The sequence below is a fragment of the Oncorhynchus kisutch genome, linkage group LG4 (genome assembly GCF_002021735.2).
Source record: "Oncorhynchus kisutch isolate 150728-3 linkage group LG4, Okis_V2, whole genome shotgun sequence".
Taxonomy (NCBI): domain Eukaryota; kingdom Metazoa; phylum Chordata; class Actinopteri; order Salmoniformes; family Salmonidae; genus Oncorhynchus; species Oncorhynchus kisutch.
In genome coordinates, this window is record NC_034177.2 from 60,204,892 (window position 1) to 60,227,706 (window position 22,815).

Here is a 22,815-nt window from a genome sequence, read left to right on the forward strand (position 1 = left end):
ATGCAAAAAAACGGACAAAATAGCATTAAAGGGGCAATCTGCAGTTGCTACATTCATTTTTGGATATGTAATTTTATGATATAAAATTAATGATATGTACCCATTGATTCTAATTCATTTATTGTTTAGCTGGCGTACCCCATCAGAACCCAAAAATATAAGATTATTTTATGCCAATGTTTGTAAACAAATACTAGATAGCCTCAAAACACAGTTGAAACTATAATTGTGATATCATGGATTGTCAATCCTTGCATCGTTAGCTCTGTCTCTGAATTTGAGAGTGGTTACGTTTCTCCAGCCTCATCCCTCAGCTTTATACCGAAAGAGGGGTGTGGAGTACACTTTATTGTTGTTTCAACTGCTGATTTCCGCTTGAACAATTTGCTAGCTACCTTCTTCATAGCAATACAAAACTTTGACTGCATTGATCACTTTCACTCAGGGGTTAAATTGGGATGTCGTTGGGGGTGTCGGCCTCCCTGTAGCCAAAACTGTTTACTTTTCCATGATCATTTAAACAAACATCTGTTCATTACTGACTGTGCTGTCGCCTCCATAATTCATTACATGATCCGTGTTACCCAGGACATCTTAGGTCACAGCATGTCTTTTTTGGAGTTGACCTGTTCTGTGAGTCTGTGGTGTGCATGTGTTTGTGAAAAAAATAATCAGAATAAGCTAAGTCAAACAATGTGTACAAATGGCTGTAAAACAGTTTAACATTTCAGTTGTTTCAAAGTTAGACCTTCTACAGGACATTAAGACACATGGTACTTCAGGATGCTTTATATAGTTTATTAAATATTGCATAATACCGAAATATCAATAATAATATCACAGCAGCAAATAGTGTTGTCTTCATTTTAATATTGACATGGTAACAGCACCGCAAAAAAAATAAGCAAACAAACAAAACCTGTTGCAGGTTGAGCGTCTCGGGAAAACTAATGAACACATAGTTATGATGATTAATCATTTATTTGAAGCGTTGTGTCACACTTAATCCAGTAGCTATCATGTTCTTTAGTACATGTCTTCTCCCATCACAAATACAAAAAAAAACAACGGGGAAAACAATAGTAATATCCTTAAATATGACATATGGATACATTTCTGTGATAATCAATAAAAGCTCATGAAAATGAGGCACAATTTGCATCTGACATAAGGGCCTTACGATCCTCATAAAATGGCAGCGCAACGTTGCATCATATGCATCAAAATGGTCTGTGCTCAATAACTCTTCACTCTGTGCTTTGCCCCCCCCCCCCCAAAATCCCTTGGGAACAACAGAGAGCTTCATGTGACTTTTCCCATCGCTTGCATTCCATACTTCTTTATTATACATATTTACAATTCTTATTGTGCCAGGCTGTTTAATGTTATACATGTTCATTCAAGCTGACAGCATTGATCCTTGTTAGTGTTATACAGTACTCCACAATCATACATTCATACATCCTGCGATGTTTCGCGGAGCACATTATCCCATCAACATTTTACACAGACTTGTGAGGCTATGATATGATACCACAAGAAGAGTGATTGCTTGTTGCCAAAGTCTATTGTACAGTCAGTGTGACATGGAACAGACCTCTCCGTACTCGATTGTCCCTGGACCTTAATCTGTAATGTAACAATGTAACTGGTTTCGTTAAAACAACTGTCACACAAGACTATATTCTCATCAATGTTGGCAATTGGCAGTTAACAAGCTAGGGAAGAACAATGATGTTTAATGTTCGGGTGTTGTAATTGTCTCATGTCAATGACAAACACTGTAACAGCTTGACAGAGTGAAGCTTCTATTCCTTTTCAAGTACAACTGACAGATGAGTAAACAGGCAGAACTGTACTTAAATATCTCACAAGGTAAACATGATAGGTGGCAGCCACTAAAGCCTCAATGCTCAAATCAGTTCGGATCGGATGTGTGTGTGTGTGTGTGTTCAGATGGCAGTCATTTGCTGACATGGCTACGCTAGTTGTCATAGTAATGATGGTGTGTCCTCAGTGGTGTAGGCTGATTGGTGGTGGTGCTCGTGCTTCCTATCACTCAGAAGCTATGTAGCAAGCTAAGTTGATAACAATTCCTGACATGGACGTTTCCCAGGTACTTTGAATGCTTAAAAGTTACAGTGTAAGAACACGTTTAAAGCCTCAAAGGATAAGATGATGCAACTTTCAAAACAAATGATTTTTTTGGGGGCTCGCCACAGCAGCCAACTACCTAGCTAGGTAGCTGTTTAAGCTTTCTAGAACATTCACTCATTTGTTTGTAAACAATTAACAAGTCAACTAGTTCGTTACCACATGTTCTTGTCAAACGGTCAACAAAGTAGCTAGCAAGCAACAAGATATGCCAAATAACAGTCTAAAAACCACTTGGGGGCAAATAAATCAGATTCGACCATTAAGACACAAGTTACATGGTCAGGAATAAGATATGTATCTGACTTCAAACTACCTTCGAAAGGTGGCTAGAAATATCAAGATTCCATGTGGTTTTTGGCTGTTCAGACTGCAGGACAAAGAAAAGATTTGAATCGGATATGCAAATAAATAGGATTTTAGTCACTTCAAACTGACAATGTGAACATGGCATTAATAGCTTTAAACGATATTTAACATAAGTCATCATTAAGTAGATGAAGTATCACTATAAAGGTAATAATACTAGTTAGATGTTGATAGTCTTATGACAGATATACTTCTTTTTGTCTTAGAAACACATTTCAATTCTATTGGCCTCGTGAACCCAGACTACTGTCACTCATGACATTGAGGATTCCTTCGAAGAACGCATAGCAGTGAGGCATAAGGAGGAATAATTTGATACGCACAAAGTAAGAGAGAAGAAAGTAGAGCTGCCACAACACAATACATTCTTATTTCAATCTGCTACATTTTCAGGATATATTCTGACGTATGGTGGCTGTTACCGGCATAGTGATCTGATGTAGCTCTCAGATTGAGGACCTCTGTCCTCACAGGAAGACTGTTTCAATGCGTTGATATCTGAATTCAAAGCAATCTTCACTGAGGGAGCAATCCAGCTCAAAGATAATGAGTAATGTTTTTCTGGTTGTACCTGCTGGCCTCAAAATAATAATGGCATTGATGTAGTTTAATGCTCTTAAATAGCTTAGCACTCTCAGATGCTACACTGAGGCTACACATAGTCTACTGTGTATAAAAGGCCCCTGTATCCAACAATATTGGGATATATAATTTGTCAAATGTAAAAAATAAAATGCTCACAAATTAAAATCAATCGTTACTCAAACAAAGAGTTACATTTACATTTTAATCATTTAGCAGACACTCTTATCCAGAGCGACTTACAGTTAGTGCATTCATCTTAAGATAGCTAGGTGGGTCAACCACACATCACAGTCATAGTAAGTACATTTTTCCTCAATAAAGTAGCTATCAGCAAAGTCAGCGCTAGTAAGGGGGGAAAAAAAGTAAAGTGCGAGTGTTAGTTCACGAAAGGCCTTTTTAAACTTCAAATGAATTAGTAAACAATTAGTGTGAGGAGAAAGCTCAAAAATGACCTCGGGGCGGAAGTTAAGTGCTTTAAAAAGAGTGACACACCACGCCTGTCCTGTGGTTTCACTGGAGCCAGTATAGCTGCCACCAAGCTACCTCACAGGAATCACCAAAGATCAGACAGCTAATGTTACTTCTAATTTTACGGGACAGATATGCTGTACAAGATGACAGAAAATCATTTTTTGATAAGAGATGTGTGACACATAGGTGTGACACATAGGCATAAAAGCTTGCTTGCACGTACACACCTTCATACACATGCACGATCTGTCTTAATCAGGTATGTACATAGCACAACCAGTCTTCCTGATTGTGTTAATCACTTCAGCTGACAGAAAGCTGAGCTAATATTAGCGAACGTGTTTGAGCATTTCCAGATTTCTATCATGCACACGAACATGCTTGAATTATAGGACACACCTTGGTTAGAAAACAGAGGCAATACTAAAACGGCATTGGAAGCTTTTGGACTACACTGAGGTAAGAACGCCCAGCTATTTTATGAAGACTACAAGCCTACATTGACTACATTGTCACAAACATGGCTTTATAGTTTTCAGTGAATTCTGAGCTAATGAAACCAAGCCATTCCACGACTCTATAATTAAAAAAAAAAGAAGTTCACTGTCAGGTCAATGGGTTTTCAAAATTCGAACCAAGGAATATGGTTTGTTGGACCCTGTCCAAGTATGTGCCATCACATACAGCCTGATACCTCCATGGTATGTCTAACAATACTAGTTACTGGGTTTTCCTAGGAAAAACATGAGTCTTCTAGACGACTTAGCATGTCATGTTGACCTTCAGATGAATGTATCCGCATTTAAAGTCAATGAAAAATGCTTTCGCCAAAAAAGGTCCTGAAAGATAGCTGATGAATAACAGCTCCTATTTCTCTAGCTCATCAACAACACATTTGAGCCCTCGTATACCATCATGGTAGTTATAAGATCCACTCTCTTGATCCATGAACTGCTCTGCTGCTGACCCCCCATATACTGTAGATAGACATTCATGCGCTTCAAAAATACTTTGTATAGTAGTTAACAATCACAATGACACACCGCAGCTACTATATATACTGTACAAGAATACTGACTGAGTGTACAAAACAGTAAGAACACCTTCCTAATATTGAGTTGGGACATGTTGAAAGTGTTCCACAGGGATGCTGGCCCATATTGACTCCAATGCCTCCCACAGTTGTGTTAAGTTGGCTGGATGTCCTTTGGGTGGTAGACCATTCGTGAAACACACGGGAAACAGATTGAGCATTAAGAATCCCAGCAGCGTTGCAGTTCTTGACACAAACCGCTGCGCCTGGCACCTACTACCATACCCTGTTCAAAGGCACTTAAATCTTTTGTCTTGCCCATTCACCCTCTGAATGGCACACATACACAATCCATGTCTCAATTGTCTCAAGGATTAAAAATGCTTCTTTAACCTGTCTCCTCCCCTTCATCTACACTGATGTGAAGTGGATTTAACAAGTGACATCAATAAGGGATCATGGCTTTCACCTGAATTCACCTGGTCAGTCTATGTCATGGAAAAATCTGGTGTTCATAATGTTTTGTAAACTCCTTTTATAACGTAGTCTGTATGTGCTGACATTTTGGGAGGATTTTTTAAAACTAAAAGTTCTATTGTCAGAATTGGATATTATAAATTCAGCCCATGTACTGTTTAGGATATGGTTGGAGTACGTATACACCACACTGACGTTTGGGCAGTGAGTCAACAGCAAAGCTTCCTCCTGTCTTCGCCTCATGTACATTAACATACCTCACACCAAACTGATCACTTACACCAGACAAACATATTCACCTGGCTGAATGACTATCCTAATTGAAACAATCAAGCCCAATAGTAATGCCTTCCCAAATACTTGAATGGTAACCACGTTAGAGCTGGGTTCTCCTCACACTATAAATGTCTGTTGACAGGTTACAAGTTGACTTCTTTCACGTAGTTTCCTGGAAACGTGCCAAACTGTTTGGTCCTCTTTGAGGTACCTGAGAATGAAAAAACAACAACCATATTTGTTAGTCTTTGCACTCAAATGTGCCTACTCAGGCAGAACAAATGTAAGTTGGGCACTCTATTGAACTCTAGGTGCTTTAACATCCATGTGAGAATTTCTGAGAAATGACCAACGTGGAAGATTAACCCTCTGCTGTGACTCTGCTGTAACCTTATATGGATGTATGTGACAAGCTGTGACACAGTGATTATGACTATATCTTCGGGCAATCTATCCTGAGGCCCCAGGCACATACCAACAAACCAGCCATCGTCACACTTCTCCATTACGCTGACAAGATCTCCCTCCTGCAGCTCCAGCTCATCCTCATTCTGTGGCACGTAACAGTACAAAGCCTGGAAACTGTAGGGTAACACTACATAAAGTCAGAAATACAACCATAAAAGGGCTTGAGAGACATAATATCAAAAACGATATAAGAAATGTATTTACCAGACCAGGTCCTGGTCTGGTAAATGGCAATTTGATTAGGCACCAAACGGATTGAAACCAACTGAAACAGAGGGATTACTGGGATTTATCCCCCCCCCCCCAAAGAAAATGCTCATTTTAGTTTTTCCGTTGCAAAGCTTTCAAAAACTTTTCCCGTTGCGTGCCCTAATGAACATGACTCTTGAACTGGGGCTTTGAATCCTTTAGTCAGAGTATAACAGTATAACAGTAACCAGTGTACCCAGAGCTAAGACTAGATGTAGGGACAGACTTCAGGCGGCCATACTCACATTCCACAGCTGAGACGACTCGGCTCCGGGCTGTGGGACTGGGGTTGCTGAGAAATGATGAGAGATTGTTTACTGGGGTGAAGGGGGGGCAGGATTCTGTGAAGGACAGAGTCATGGGGGTAGGGGGAGAGGGTGCTGCAGTACCTCACTGAGGTCTCAGCTATATTCATGATCTCATTACAAACCGCTTCCTAGTGACAGTGGTCAGGTCAGAGGGAGAATTTCCACAGAATTCCCAGTCAGCCCAGAAGAGGAGGAGAGATTATGGAGTTGGGGAGAGGGGCAGGGCAGGGCAGGGAGTTTAGAGGACGTACAGGAAGAAGAAAGGTAGGAGGTCCGGTGAGTAGCAAGTCAGAAAGAGAAGGGTCCGTTAGAAACCAGAAAAAAACAGGAAAGCCGTGAAACACCAGGAGAGATCGTGTTGGAGTCCGGCAAAGGGGTACGCATGGAAGAGCAAGACACTAGAGTGAGTGGCAGGTAGAATGTACACAGTCACAATGAAATATTAGTAAACGTATGATACCATTCAAAAGAAGACATGCACAACCAATGGAGAGGAAAAGATGGCAGCAAGGTCATGCAAGAATGCTGTCATATTAATCTTATTGACTCGTTAAAAACAAATGTTTTTGTTGTTGCAGAAAATCTAAATAAAAGTCGGAAGCTGAGTGACGCGGTTTAGTATAAATGATTTGTTAAGTGATGACGTTAAGTTAAATGAATATCTTCACATTGATGAGTTAAAGGAAACGACCACCGTAGATCATCGAGAAAACGAACCCCCACCGCATATTTCTACTCCAGAAATATCAAACATATACGTTTTCTAATTGTATCGTCAGCCCACGACATGCAAACCAGCACCTTACCGCAAATGAGTTAGCATTCATGTTGTTGTCGTGGATGTCAAACAACATGACAGGGCTCCTGGAGGTTCTACCATGGTAGTCGCTCTCATTCTTCACCAGCTGTAAGAGGAACAATACACACATTAGACTCATGCATGGATTGCAAATAGGAGTTCATGTCTACAGGACGCAATTCATTTTCAACCGTGTGTGCTGTAAACAGAATTGCAGTGGAAGTCAATTCACACTCTTGGTGAGACGTACACTATACATACAAAAGTATGTGGACACCTCTTCAAATTAGTGGATTCAGCTATTCCAGCCACACCTGCTGTTGACAGGTGTATAACATCGAGCACACAGCCATGCAATCTCCATAGACAAATATTCGCAGTAGAATTACCCTACTGAAGAGCTCAGTGACTTTCAACGTGGCACCGTCATAGGATGCCACCTTTCCAACAAGTCAGTTCATCAAATTTCTAGGAGCAACAATGGCTCAGGTGCAAAGTGGTAGGCCACACAAACTCACAGATCGGGGCTGCCGAGTGCTGAAGCGCATAAAAATGTACTGTGCTCGGTTGCAACACTCACTACCGAGTTCCAAACTGCCTCTGGAAGCAACGTAGGGCACAATAACTGTTCATCAGGAGCTTCATAAAATGGGTTTCCATGGCTGAGCAGACGCATATAAGCCTAAGGTCACCATGCGCAATGCCAACTATCGGCTGGAGTGGTGTAAAGCTCGCCGTCCATTGGACTCTGGAGCAGTGGAAACTCATTCTCTGGATTAATGAACCACGCTTCACCATCTGGCAGTCCGACGGACGAATATGGGTTTCGCGGATGCCTGGAGTTTGGGGAAGGCCCTTTCCTGTTTCAATATGACAATGCCCCGTGCACAAAGCGAGATCCATACAGAAATGGTTTGTCGAGATCGGTGTGGAAGAACTTGACTGGCCTGTACAGAGCCCTGACCTCAACTCCATCGAACAACTTTGGGATGAATTGAAACGCCGACTGCAAGCCAGGCCTAAACGCCCATCGTTATTGCCTGACCTCACTAATGCACTTGTGGCTGAATGGAAGCAAGTCCCCGCAGCAATGTTCCAACATCTAGTGGAAAGCCTTCCCAGAAGAGTGGAGGCTGTTATAGCAGCAAAGGGGGGACCAACTCCATATTAATTTCCCTAAAATTTTGGAATGAGATGTTCAACGAGCAGGTGTCCACCTACTTTTGGTCATGTAGTGTGTCTCTCGAACAAAAGTAATTTTCTATAATTAAAAAAACAATCACATCTATATGTTCTATAAAAACATCCATACACTTGTTTCGTATTGTTCCCAAATCAATCTTGATCATCAAAATGTTACAACATCCCACTGGGTACACTGGGTTGAATCAATGTTGTTTCCACATCATGTCAATGAACGTGGAATAGAGGTTGAATTGATGTCTGTTCCCAGTGAGATGATGCTATAGTGGTGGGGGTCAAGATTCTGCAACAACTCTCTGAATCATTCAACACATTTCAAAAATACAAATCATGCATATGGTTTTCATTCCAAACACCTGAGGAGATAATTTACCACTCAAACATGTGCATGTGAGTAGGGCACACACAGAAACACATGCAGACCAAAATATGACACAGGAGTCGTGTAAGCTCTGCTGATTGCATTGGAGGAGGGTCAACTTTAGTTCAACATCACAGTTAGTCATCATTCACTATCTATTGCACAATTATCTATCTAGAGGCATCATCAATTGAAACATCCTCTTATCGTGGCTTATGGAGGTGAGATCTCCAGTTCCAGCCACAGTGAGCCTGAGATGCAACACTGCACACCATGCAGTAGGCCAGATACCTCTGCAGGGCTATTTCGCCAGCAGCCCAGGGCTTCGCGTCCAGTGCCCCTGTCTCCCTCTGCCCCCTCCCCCTCCATCAAATCCCTCTCCAGGATGCGCAAGGGACTGGCCCCTGTCAGCCAGCTCTCCAGGCCCACCCCCCCACAGGGGCTCAGACTGCGGGACAGACGAGGAGAGGGAGGGGAGAGCAGGAAGTCCTCCCCCTGGGGAGGGGTGAAGGTGAGGTAAGGGGTGGCTGAGCCAGGGCGGGGTGGGTAGGGTGGGGGCAGGGGGGAGGTGGAAGGGGAGGCCAATGGGGAGATGCAGTAAGGGCTGCCGCAGATGGGGGGCACGGGGCTGGCGGACATGGAAGGGGGCAGGTACTCGCCCCAGCGATAAGACACAGAGGGGAGTGGGGGTAGAGGAGGGGTTGGGGCAGCAGGGGGGCCGGCACCCCCTATGGTCAGGGAGATCCACTCAGAGGAGATGGCGTGGACCTCGGGGGACACAGAGCGGCGGGGGGAGCGGGGGAGGGGCAGGGGGGACGAGATGAGCCGGTTGCTACGGACACGGTTCAGCTTATAGACCAAAATGACCATCCAGAGAGAGAGAGAGAGAGAGGGGAGGACGAGGGACAGAAATGGAAAGGAAAGATGAAACAGACATGAGCAAAAAATGAACACAAATAATAAAGAAAAAGAATATTACAGCTCCAAAGTAAACAAAATTGAAAAAAGAGACAAACTTGGAGCATTTGGGATTTTTGTATTCCTGGACAGACTGAGCTCTACAAGAGCGTGTGCCATTACCTGAGGGGAAGCATTGAGGCTGCGGTGAGGTGATTGGCCAATGGGCGGGTCTGGATAATCCAATCCATTCCTGACTCTGGGTCGTTTGTGCACCTCTATGTAGGTGACAGGGAAGATACCCTGGCGATTGGAACCGGAGACCTTGCCCTCGTACCAGTTCTCATCGACCCTGCGAATTAGGATGATCCTCTCTCCCTGTAGACACATTGGTATCCCGTTAGCTCATATGATCGCACATTTCGATGCATAGCATTGAATAACATCACATCAAGCACAAACTAAACACCAGCATGCACACATTTATGTTAAACATACTGTATTTCCTGTATCATAACACTATGATGTTACTATGTTGTAACACTTTGCGATTTCCATTTTGCATTACACAAAAAGAGGAACAAATGTTTCAGCCGATCCTAAGCTCAATACCTTTAAAAAAAAAAAGTTCTTCTTTTTACCTTTCTAAATGACATCTCCACCACCGTGTCCCCTGTGAAGTTGAAACGGGCTATGGCCTCTCCATACTCCAGCACCTGCACTGGGGCACTCTTCTTTGGCTGGGCCTTCTCCGCGGGGGGAAGGAGCTGGAGCAAACATACACCCAAAGCCAAAAATGCATCGGTCAACTTCAATGCCAGAAACAAGTGTCAAGTTTAGGAGGGTATCAGTTAAAGTCAATGCAAGGTACCAGTGTCACATTCGGGAGGGCACACTGTGGTAAAAACGCTTTGCGACAGGAAACAAATATCTGTTTTTTTAATGGACATGTTCTGGTAGCACCTCCCTGTTTCACTCTGTTTCAGAACAGTTTCTTCTTACTGAACATGACTCCGGTGAATATCATTACTGGGACTCTTACTTAAACTTCTGAACTGACTGGTGTCATAAACCTGATGAACTGACTGGTATCATAATAACCCTGCACTGACTAATCTGTTTGGCACATCAGTCTGTACCGTACTATAGTGAGTTCCATCTAGTAAGAAAAGGTCAGAGTTCATTTTGAGTCAAAATACAGGAAGGGGTTGTACCTCAACATAACTCCGTGGGAAGATGCCGACTCTGCCGTGATGCTCCCCTTCGAACCAATTATTATCCACCTGTCGAATGATGTACACAATGTCTCCCTTTTGAAATGGTAACTCCCTGAAAAAAAGGGCAACAACAAACATAGGTTAGCTATTGGATTCAACAATATGCATTCATTTCTAAATGCAACATGAGCAAAATGTCAAAGGCATCTGAGCAATATGACAAAGTATGGCAGAAATATCACCCACTTTAAATATTTCACTCAAAGACTTAGAATGACGTCTCCCCACGTGTAAATTGCTATGTGAGAGTGGAGATTCATCTAAACCACCATCAGTCACACAAATGTTACATAGGCCTACATGTTACAGTCACGTGATGATTACAACACACCAGTGTTTATATTTCACTGCAGCTTAAATGTATTTTGTGCATGCTCTTGAAATCAGTTATGGTATGTGTGCAAATGAATTTGACCCACTTTAGAGTCTCTGCTCTGAAGTCAAACCGAGCCAGGGCTGGAGTTCTCTGTAAACAAACAAAGTAAGGACTGTTAGAAAATAAGCATGGATAAAGGAGACTGGACTCCAATGCCCTGTGACATGTACGGAACGATGGTTATTCAGTTCAGGCTGGTCTTGCATGCTAGCTTGCAAGATTCACACAAGACTATCTTCTGGTTTATGTTCACAGTCCTATTATACCCTCATCTTCATACCCTGTTACAGTGGTGTAAGTACTTAAGTAAAAATACTTTAAAGTACTACTTAAGTCATTTTTTGGGGTATCTGTACTGCACTTTACTATTTATATTTTTGACAACTTGTACTTTACTACATTGCTATTGAAAATCATTTAATTTTACTCCATACATTTTCCCAGACACCCAAAAGTACTCATTACAGTTTGAGTGTTTAGCAGGACAGAAAATGGTCCAAATCACATATTTATCAAGAGAACATCTCTGGTCATCCATACTGTCTCTGATCGGGTGGGCTCACTAAACACACATGATTTACTTTTGATCCTTAATAAAATCATCAAATGAAATACTTTTAGACTTTTACTCCAGTAGTATTTTAGTGGGTGACTTTAACTTTTACTTGAGTCATTTTCTATGAAGGTATCTTTACTTTTACTCAAGTATGACAACTGGGTACTTTTCCCACCACTGCCCTGTAGTAAAACATTGTTGATTCATAAAAAACCACATATCACTTGTACATGCCAGTTGCAATATACATTTGTTTTCTTCTCCACCGCTTATAACGCACTGGAAATTAACACTAACTTTGTTATTATATGCTTCCAAAACTGAATAAAAACATAAACAAATATAATCCAGAGTACTAATTTGTACTGGTTACGTACAATGGTAATTAGTGAAAATGCATAAATGTTTGAGTGGCTTAATTTAATCTCTGAGCTCATCTGGTTGTTACTTGTGCCCTTTCAGTGACCCTGATCCACTGAGAATATTCTAGCAATGATCTGAGTGAAACAGCTCTTGTGACTGTGTTTCTGTCCGGTGGAAAATACTGGGCTACTGTGGGCTACAGTCAAATGGATAGAGCACTGCCAACAGAGGAAGCTGACTGATTAAAACGTAGTGCCTAGTGGTTAGAGTGTTGTTTTTAGAGAGTTGGTCCAGTAACTGAAAGGTTGCTGGATCGAATCCCCGTGCTGACAAGGTAAAAATTGGCCGTTTTGTCCCTGAGCAAGGCAGTTAACCCACTGTTCCCCGGGCAAAGAAATAGATGTCGATTAAGACCTCTGATCTCTGATTCAGAGGGGTTGTGTTAAATGCGGAAGACACATTTCAGTTGAAGGCATTCAGTTGTACAACTGACTAGGTATCCCCCTTTCCCTTTTAAATGTGTGCCAGGGAATACACAGTGAACAGCAGGGTTATCATGATGATAATATATGTCACAGAAACATAACGGGGGAGGGGTCAAAACTATGTTGTGCAAGCAAGTAATGCTAGCCTATGATCTGCTTACCTATGTTGTGCTCCCCTATGTTGGGGCGAGGGGGGGGGGGGGTATATTGGCCCGCTAATACAGGACTAATAAAGGCCAAGTAAACAACCTTTATGAAGAAAAAAGGTTGCCGATGGGTTACTGGCATTTGTGGGCGGGTGCGTGTGAACAAACAGCTGACGCACCACTAACGCACACACACCACCAAAATAGCTGTCATGTTGCACAATGAGAGGGATGGTACTGTACTGTACCTCTGATCCGGATTTCCTCTTGTCTGTGTCGTTGATGTTGATGTTGAGCAGGTCTCCGAAGCGTTCATTAGTGATGAACTGGTGGTGGGTGGGAACGATTCCTGTGTGTCGCCTCGATGCTGTGTCAGCCTCCTCCTGCTCCCTCTTCAGCCGCCGCTGCTCTTCCAGGATTTTCTGTCAGAGAAACACAGCATAATCTGCGAGTACATTTTTTGTATTTCACTTGTTCTTGTATGCCACATGAATAGTTGTGAGGACCACAGACATTTTCAAGATTTAAAAATTGTTACAATATTTCACCGTTTTAGTTTACACTGAAACGTTTTGAGTTCTATTTCTTGTTCAAAAAGAGAGTGAAGCCCTATCAGGTTTTGTTGAGATGACTAGAAACTAAACATTTCAGAAATTATTAAAAACTATAAAGAAATGTTACCTCTTTGTCTCCATGGCGTCTCCTAACCACCTCGTCCTGGCCGTCACAAAGGTCTCCTTGGGTCAAAGCCTGGGACGAGTCTGAATCTAGTACGAAAAATAAATTCATTATGTCCTGAAAATCTTACAAGTGATTGAAGATTTTCACAAAACAAAATTCATCAATAATGCTGCTCTCAATATCTGTAATATACACTACTGTTCAAAAGTTTGGGGTCACTTTGAAATGTCCTTGTTTTTGAAAGAAATAACATCAAGATGATCATAAATACAGTGTAGAAATTGTTAATGTTGTAAATGACTGTCGTTGCTGGAAACGGCTGATTTTTAATGGAATATCTACATAGGTGTACAGAGGCCCATTATCAGCAACCATCACTCCTGTGTTCCAATGGCACGTTGTGTTAGCTAATCCAAGTTTACAATTTTAAAAGGCTATTTGATCATTAGAAAACCCTTTTGCAATTATGTTAGCACAGCTGAAAACTGTTGTTCTAATTAAAGAAGCAATAAAACTGGCCTTCTTTAGACTAGTTGAGTATCTGGAGCATCAGCATTTGTGGGTTCGATTACAGGCTCAAAATGTTCAAAAACAAAGTACTTTCTTCTGAATCTCGCCAGTTTATTCTTGTTCTGAGAAATGAACAGTGAAGAGGCGACTCCGGGATGCTGGCCTTCTAGGCAGAGTTCCTCTGTCCAGTGTCTGTGTTCTTTTGCCCATCTTAATCTTTTCTTTTTATTGGCCAGTCTAAGATATGGCTTTTCTTTGCAACTCTGCCTAGAGGTCCAGGATCCCAGAGTCACCTCTTCACTGTTGACGTTGAGACTGGTGTTTTGCAAGTACTATTTAATGAAGCTGCCAGTTGAGGACCTGTGAGGTGTCTGTTTCTCAAACTAGACACTCTAATGTACTTGTCCTCTTGCTCAATTGTGCACAGGGGCCTCCCACTCCTCTTTCTATTCTGGTTAGGGCCAGTTTGTGCTGTTCTGTGAAGGGAGTAGTACAAAGCGTGTACGAGATCTTCAGTTTCTTGGCAATTTCTCGCATGGAATAGCCTTCATTTCTCAGAACAAGAATAGGCTGACAAGTGTCAGAAGAAAGTACTTTGTTTCTGGCCATTATGAGCCTGTAATCGAACCCACAAATGCTGATGCTCCAGATACTCAACTGGTCTAAAGGAGGACAGTTTTCTTTAATCAGAACAACCATTTTCAGCTGTGCTAACACAATTGCAAAAGGGTTTTCTAATAATCAATTAGCCTTTTAAAATTATAAAGTTGGATTAGCTAACACAACGTGCCATTGGAACACAAGAGTGATGGTTGCTGATAATGGGCCTCTGTACGCCTATGTAGATAGTCCATTAAATATCAGCCGTTTCCAGCTACAATAGTCATTTACAACATTAACAATATCTACACTGTATTTATGATCAATTTAGATGTTATTTTAATGGACATTTTTTTTTGCTTTCCTTTCAAAAACAAGGACATTTCTAAGTGGCCCCAAACTTTTTGAACGGCAGTGTATATATTTTTGTTTTTAAATAACCCTAACGCATTGCAATACCACAATTCCAATAGATGTATAAAGCATAGTTTGACAAAGCAAGGGGACTTGTAACATTGTACCAAATAGAACTAGTCATGCTCCAAAGAAAAGGTGTAATTTTCAGTATGATAAAGGAAAAATACACCCCCCCCCAAAAAAAAAATTGTGAAAAAAACATACACTAAATGTACAAAAACATACACTAAATGTACAAAAACATTACGAATACCTGCTCTTTCCATGGCACATACTGACCAGGTGAATTGAGGGGAAAGCCTTATTGATGTCACGTGTTAAATCCACTTCAATCCGTGTAGATGAAGTGGAGGAGACCGGTTAAAGAAGGATTTTTAAGCCTTGAGACAATTGAGACATAGATTGTGTACGCGTGCCATTCAGAGGGTGAATGGACAAGATGTAAGTGCCTTTGAACAGGGTATGGTGGTAGGTGCCAGGCACACCGGTTTGTGTCAAGAACTGCAATGCTGCCGTTTTTTCTCTCTCGTGTTTATCAGTTTCCCGTGTTTATCAAGAATGGTCCACCACCCAAAGGACATCCAGCCAACTTGACACAACTGTGGGTGTTCTGAATGTTTTGTACACTCAGTCTGTATTCTTGTACAGTATATATAGTAGCTGCGGTGTGTCATTGTGATTGTGAACTACTATACAAAGTATTTTATTGAAGCGCATGAATGTCTATCTACAGTATATGGGGGAGGTCAGCAGCAGAGCAGTTCATGGATCAAGAGAGTGGATCTTATAACTTCCATGATGGATCAGGAGGGCTCAAATGTGTTATTGTTGATGAGCTAGAGAAACATGAGCTGTTAGTCATCGAGAGTGGGGGGGGGGGGTGCAAATCACTATAAGGAAGGTGTTCTTCATGTTTTGTACACTCAGTGTATATTCCCACATGCACGAAACAACAACAAACACAGTAACACACCATGACTAAGCTTTAGGGTGTTGTTGATGGGAAAAAAAAGGCAGAGAGAGAGAGAGAGGTTGACAGCTATAGAGGCAACAAATACTTGTACAAAACAATTCAGATACAATAATGTGACTATGATATGGTTGTTGTACAATGTGAACACATATCACCCATCACCAATGAGTCATCTAAATTCCACACGGACATGTTTAGTGCCTCATCCCAGTCACCACTAACTGTACTGCGTTACTCATCTTGCTTCCCACCCAGCCTTTACCAGTAGACATTGCACAGTGCCTCCAAGCAAGCACCATAGTAAACCCCTATGACTCCCAACCTCTGTGACAGAAATCCATGTTTTATCGCACAGAATAAAACACAGGAAATGCCAATGCCAGCTATGTGTGAAGCACATAGTCTCTAATTGAAACACCAGTCCTGTCAGAATGATAGAATGGAGGATGACAGATGAATGGAGGATGCACATTTGTTTACCTCAAAGCTGACCAAATCCAAATCCACAAAGCCTTAAAAATAATTCAGGGTAACACATTGCTTGAGGGTGTATACAGTATGCAATGCCATAACAATAGCCCACACCAACATTGCATGGCATTTTACATGAAATTCAATATATTTTAATCAAAATGACGGTGTCATGCAAAGATACTCAAGTGTTTTCTGATGGGTTGGTGGGGAAACAATTTCGTCGGGCAAGAAAGTGAAAATGGAAAAACCACCAAAACCAAAACACCAAAAACTGAAATGGAGAGGCTGCATTGTCACTTTGTCACGAACCACAGAGACTAAAAAGATGGAAGGTGGTAGCATCACGTTGTGAAAGAAACAGACACAATGTGAGGAAGAAAAGTTTGGAGAATAAACAAAATGAGTGGCCATCGGCACGGGTGTGTAGGAAGGGTGAGGAGTATGGGGAGGAGATAGCCACCTCTGCGATGAGCTGCCAGCGGCTGCAGAAGATTCCCATTGGCGTCCATGCCTCCCCCATTAGTCAGGTTGTTGTCACTGCCGGTCGGCGCACCCTCCCCAGTGCCAAGCCTCTCCAGCACCTCCAAGGAAGAGAAACGCTGTGGGATGAGGGGCCTGGGCTCTCTAGAATGGGCCTGTGACCTTTGACCTGCCATCACCTTAGTGGCTGAGAAATAATTTTTGGCCCGGTGAGACTGGAGAGACCTCTTCACCATGAATGGTGCAGGGCCCATGAGCAAGAGGTTCGCGGGGAGAGAGGAGGAGTTCTTTATTTTCTCCTGAGTGGAGAGTTTGTCCTGCTGGGCTGAGGCCTGCTGCTGCCTCTCATGCCGCCGGATGGTGGTGAACCGGGTATAAGAGGCTGGGCAGGAGCCTTTGCACTTGCTGCTGGGTTTAAGGTGGTGGTGGTGGTGGTGGTTGTGGAGGTGGTAGTTGTGTGGGGGAGCAGATGGAGTGACTGGTACTGGGGGACTGTTTGAGGTTCTAGAGAAAGTGACCACTGGGGGTTTCTCTTTTGGTACTTTCTCTGTGGAGCCGTGCTGCTCTATCTCTACCTCAGTCCCAGAGAGAGACTCGGCTCGCAGGGTGTCACTGTACTCCGAGGATGCCACCGCCTCCACTATCTTGCTGCCTGATAGAGAGGCCTCGTCTTGGGCTGCCTTGCCCACCGTGTCCTCCAGAGGGCAGCCCTCTGTCTGCCCAGGGTCAGTGACCAGCAGCAACTCAGCTGAGACGGCAGACACCATGAAGAGGTTGGTGGCGCCGTGGTTGTGGGTGGGGCCAGTGGGTAGCGTTGGCATGGAGGAGGAGCGTGTGGGAGTCGAGCTGGAGCGCTGGATGATCAGTTCAAACGCCGACACCCTTGACGACACAGCGTCCCGCCGGGGAATGTTCCCCCCTGCCTCGTCCCCCTCCCCATCAGTTTCATTGATCCCCACCTTTTCAAACAGGGAGGTCAGGCTACGGACACTCCCGTGGGGGCTGGAGCCCACCGAGTAGGAAGGCCTCTGGATGCTGTGCATGTTCCGGTATAGGGTGGAGAACTCGGCTGTGCTCCTTCTAGTCTCAGGGTTGCCATTTTGAAAACCAGTCTCAGAGTCAAGAGGGAGATCATTGGAGTCTGAGTCTGTGTTTGAGTGTAGTCCGCTCTCCCGGGCCTCTGCTCCTGTGCTCCCTGTGTATATATCCTCACAGCTGTGTGCCTTTGGGTGCTTGGCAGGCACAGTCCTCCTGTCCTGGCTGTCACCACCAGGGGCCATCAGCTTAGGTTTGAACTTAGAGGGGAGGATTTGGGGTATGCAGCCTTTGGCGGCAGATAAGGGCTTCTTATTCTTACACTGGTAACCTAGGGCATTACTGGCAAGAACTGATCGACTATTTACAGAAGAGCAGGGGGAAATGATATAGCCATTCCCACCTTGATAATCCACTGGCAAGCATGCAGAACAACAGAAATAAACATCGTATTAGGTTACAATGGTCACAAATTCACACCCACTGAAGAAAAATACAGGGTCAACACATTTCTAATGGTTCCATCAGAGGTTGATGGGAGGGAGAAAAACACTTGATTCATTTCACGTCAAGTAACAAATTACTTTGCTATGGTACAAATGACTCTGTTACGCCACAAATGGCTCTGTTATACAATTAGTCATGATACCTGTAAAATGAAGTAAAATGCTTTGTTTTTAGTTGGAGCAGTGAAAATGTTGATTTTGATTAAGTGTGTAGTATTTTCACTGGATCTGATATGCTTATTCAATCACAATCGTTCATAATAAAATTGGTAGTGATCGTAAGCAGCAAACATAAAATAAACGAAACAACAGAAAGGGCAAAGAGCAGGGAAGTACGTCATGCATGAAATGCTTTGTGATGTAATGTTGGTCAGCTTGTTGTTCGAGTGAAACACTGGACTTCATTTTCTAATATTTGCCTCTTGAACCTCACAACAGAGAGCTAGCTAGCTTTGGAAACGTGTATAAATCCAGTAAACCGTTCATACTGTACGTGTTCATAAGAAATACAGATGACTCTATAAGCTACTTGCCTATCTACGCACTACTTAACACAAACAATACCTACCAAATAAGCCTCAGCATTGAGGAATCACAAGCCACAGTCTCAAATAAAACGGTAAAGAACGACAAGCTCGTTCACACCCCTGTGAGCAACTAACTACAGCATAATTTTCAGCAAGACACACCTGCTGTGATGAGGAGGCTATGGTTGACTCTCACCTAAGTAAGTGATGTGCTAGTAATGCCAAGTACTGTATGTGCTGGTTCTACCACAGTAAGGAATGACACATTGCAGTAGGGAATGATGACACATAACTGCCACCAGCTGTCGTGAAAGTAACTCCACAAGGATTCCAAATTCTAACTGCCATTATTCTTATGAGTCTGTCATTTTGGCTCATATGGCAGACCTGCAATATCCTCGGTGTCCTGTTTGAGCTCCACGCACTGAATAAGTTGAATGCTACTGTTATTCACATGAATATGACATTATAAGGGGACGTTACAATCTTAGCCACCAGAACAGCCTGCAGGAAGTAAAGTTCGGTGACAAACAAAGTGTTCCATTATTGTTTGAAAGAGCACGAAGCAGAACCACGCGATGAGTTGCTTCTTTGTCTCTTTGTCTGCACATTGTCTTGCTCTGTTGTACTGTAACTGAGTGTCCAAGGCGGCGTTCCTCTGGCAAGCCATGACGAGAAAGCGTGCTAGTCAGTAAACTAAGTTTGCTCAAGATAACTCTGGGCGGAATTCTCTTTTACAGCAGTTTCCACAATTTTATGGAAAAGGGACTTCAGGCAAGACTTTTATAGGATAGGGACTTGAACTGCAGTCAAGTCATCTGGTAACTTTGTTTCCCAATACAGTAGGTCTACTAGCCATCTAAAATCATTCTGTTGAGAACAAATATTTCTTATTAATTGAGAAGGGCAGAAGGCTCACATCAAATAAGAATATAAAGAATACATTTGTGCATCTGGCAAAAAACTGATACAAACTCCAAATGGACTGTCGTGATGGTGACTTGGGGCAACATCACCTAGATGGGCCCCTTCCTTTCTCGTCCCCTTCCCTCCTTTCCTCTCCCCATCGCATTTCTCTCCCCTGGTCATGTGCGCAGGAATTCCACCCTCTGAACTCCCTCTGACAGCTGACTTCCTCATTCCTGACCACCCTGCTTACGTCCTTCTTGTTTATCTCACCCCTGTCTGGCCCAGCCGTGAAAACCAGAGTCCTGTTTATCTCCCCCTTTCCTCCCCATCCGTCCCAGGCGCCTGGACCTTTGCTCCCTGGCTTAAGTACACTTTGGAGCCCTGCCCCTAAGCCTCTCCAACGACCGCCTGGCCTGCAGAGGCAAATAACTGAAGACGAGGGGAAAACCCAAGGTTAGCCTAATAGCCTTCATTCATTGATTTTGCGAGAAAACCTCCAACAGCTGAACTCTCAATGGATTTCCAAGCGGATATGGACAGTTTGGTGAAAGATCCATGATATCAATAATAAATCAAATAAACATCTGAGTAAAAAAAGAAATGCTGCAAGATGATTGGCCTCTGGTGTGAAAAGAATACGTGAGCCACTCAAGGACATTCAGAGTTAAAAGGAAACACATGTATCTCTGACAGACACTTTTATGGTTCATCATCCCCATAAGTCATTCGGTTCTGTCTGAGTGGTAAAAAAAAAAGAAAAAAAACGTTCAGAGTCACACTGTGAAGCCAGTTCAGTTCACCCCGATTTACTGGCAGCATGTGTTGAGTGGTGGAACCCTACCTTTAGAGGAGGTGCTGGCATGGCGCTTGTTGAGGGCCCGCAGACCCTGCAGGGGAATATCACCGCCCTCCAGGATGCTCTTGTAAACATAGCGGTCGCATTCTGGAGCCGCTGGCTCGCTGCCAGACGAGCCTTCGTCCTTCTCCACCTCGCTGTGTCCGGCCTTACACCCGGAGCTAGATAGGGGTGAGAAAAACAGGGAGTAAAGAGTGATTCAACCTTAAAAAAAAGCAGCTTTACTCAGAAAGCCTGATTAGAACAGGACTACATGTTTACACAACCAGCTACTGTAGCTAGAAGGGAACATGGGCAATTAAGTGCAGTCTGAGTTAAAAATGTTGCATAAAATGCATTTTATGAAAGGATAAAGAAGAATTGCATTTGTATTTACGCAATTCTGCGAGTCGCAATATGGTTAGACTTATTTTGAACATTCTGTGGTTGATTACTTGTCCATTCAGCCTTTTTGTTTACTTGTATTATGGGAACATGAAGAGTACAAAGACGCATCCATATAAGAATGCTTGGAATTTGGACCTTGATGTAAAACACTCACTATTTGTGCTCACCACCCTTATCTTAGCATTCCACAGGGGCCAATTGGAGAGATTTCGGGGAAAAAAATATTGCCTGAACGTTACCACATGTTGCTCCTGCCTCTCTTCTGCTATGCACCTGTACTTTTCTCAGGATTGCTCTGAGGAGAGGAGAGAACTTGACGCCTCCTTGCCTTTCTATTTGTGCTGCCATGTACGAGTGGAGGCCATTAAACTGACAACGGTTTTCCAGTAACGTAGTAAGTCACGTGGAAAAATAAAACCTGACAACAACTTTTTTTTCTGCAAAAGGAATCTCTCCACCGACAGTGTCTTTACAGGGTAGCACAACAGTAGTTTAATTCCCATTGCCGGATATTCTACTTTCCTGTGCTGTAAATGAACAACAACAAAAAACATTTGGGGACACAATAGACACACATTTGAGGGCTCAAGTAAAGTGAGGCGTGAGGAGAGTAACAGGTTTTCCCCAAATGAGTCAGGCACTCTGACATGGTGCCTGGTTACAGTTTAACAGGAAGAACCAAATGTTGGATTATAAATACCTCCTTTGTTTGTTCAACCCCCTTAATAAGAACCTATTTCATAGTTCTCAGAAGAACCAACCATTTGGGATACTGCCTTCACATTCAATAAAAAAAATACTTTACTTTATAGGGTACATGCAAGTACTCAAATAAATACCCCTTAGCAGGCTACATTGGCTCTTACCGCTCCTTGGAACCAACGTCCCACCTGGCATACGACTGAAGACCCAATAACATCTAACCAGCAGGCATCGAGCTCAGAGAGCTTGATTGTCTGATGACGGATAAAATTGCAAGGCTAAGAATAGATGGATAGGAGCTTAGCCTGTTTGAAAAAAAAAGGCAATATTTGAAAAATAGCCTACAGCTGATAGCATCACAATCAACCGTGAGCAGTCTAAGGACTGAATATTGTTTGTGCACATGTCCATCGCTGACCTATACCGCACTCAAAGCTAAGAATATCTGTTTGAGTCCGTTTGTTCATACCCACGTCTGTATACAGTAAGCAATGTGGATATACAACAATGGGGTAAATGTGTACTTGAAAGTTCTTGAATATAGGCTAGGCCTCTAATTTCAAAGAAACCCCCAGGAAACTCCGACGCTCTAAAAGCCTGTGGGACGTACCGGCTTCATCTCAGCAGTTTAGGGCTATTTTAAACACATTTCACGAACAGGCGATCGATAGGGTTTATATAGCGCAAACTGTTTTGATCGCATCACAAGCATTATTAAACGTTAGCAAATCAAAGCGGTTTTGGGCCAACGAAGCCAGTGCTCTGACAGTTGTTATTATTTTTGTTCATCAAAGTTATGTGCACTTATGATTAGCTATTGACCAGAAACAAATCGTTTTTTGCTCATTTTAAATGGGAATTTTCAGAACTTGGGGGCAGATAGTTGATGCAACCAGTTACTATAC

At 42.8% G+C, this 22,815-nt stretch overlaps 1 protein-coding gene across 3 annotated transcripts in view; it reads right to left on the bottom strand.

Annotated features, from left to right (window-relative positions):
• Nucleotides 1-782: 782 nt before the first annotated feature.
• The window catches only part of LOC109889775 (sorbin and SH3 domain-containing protein 1-like), an 88,162-nt gene continuing 66,129 nt past the window's right edge, over nt 783-22,815 (bottom strand). The window contains exons 14-26 of one of the 3 annotated variants that reach the window (XM_031823343.1): nt 20,807-20,982; nt 16,969-18,438; nt 13,535-13,620; nt 13,102-13,275; nt 11,347-11,393; nt 10,865-10,979; nt 10,292-10,417; nt 9,834-10,028; nt 9,045-9,602; nt 7,197-7,295; nt 6,328-6,374; nt 5,841-5,947; nt 783-5,576 (exon numbers count right to left, since the gene is read on the bottom strand). In XM_031823343.1, the coding sequence (XP_031679203.1) occupies nt 5,509-5,576; nt 5,841-5,947; nt 6,328-6,374; nt 7,197-7,295; nt 9,045-9,602; nt 9,834-10,028; nt 10,292-10,417; nt 10,865-10,979; nt 11,347-11,393; nt 13,102-13,275; nt 13,535-13,620; nt 16,969-18,438; nt 20,807-20,982 (3,268 nt within the window). In that variant the 3' untranslated portion in view covers nt 783-5,508. The remainder of the gene's footprint in view (nt 5,577-5,840; nt 5,948-6,327; nt 6,375-7,196; nt 7,296-9,044; nt 9,603-9,833; nt 10,029-10,291; nt 10,418-10,864; nt 10,980-11,346; nt 11,394-13,101; nt 13,276-13,534; nt 13,621-16,968; nt 18,439-20,806; nt 20,983-22,815) is intronic. The other 2 variants (XM_031823345.1, XM_031823344.1) reach the window with 2 other exon arrangements.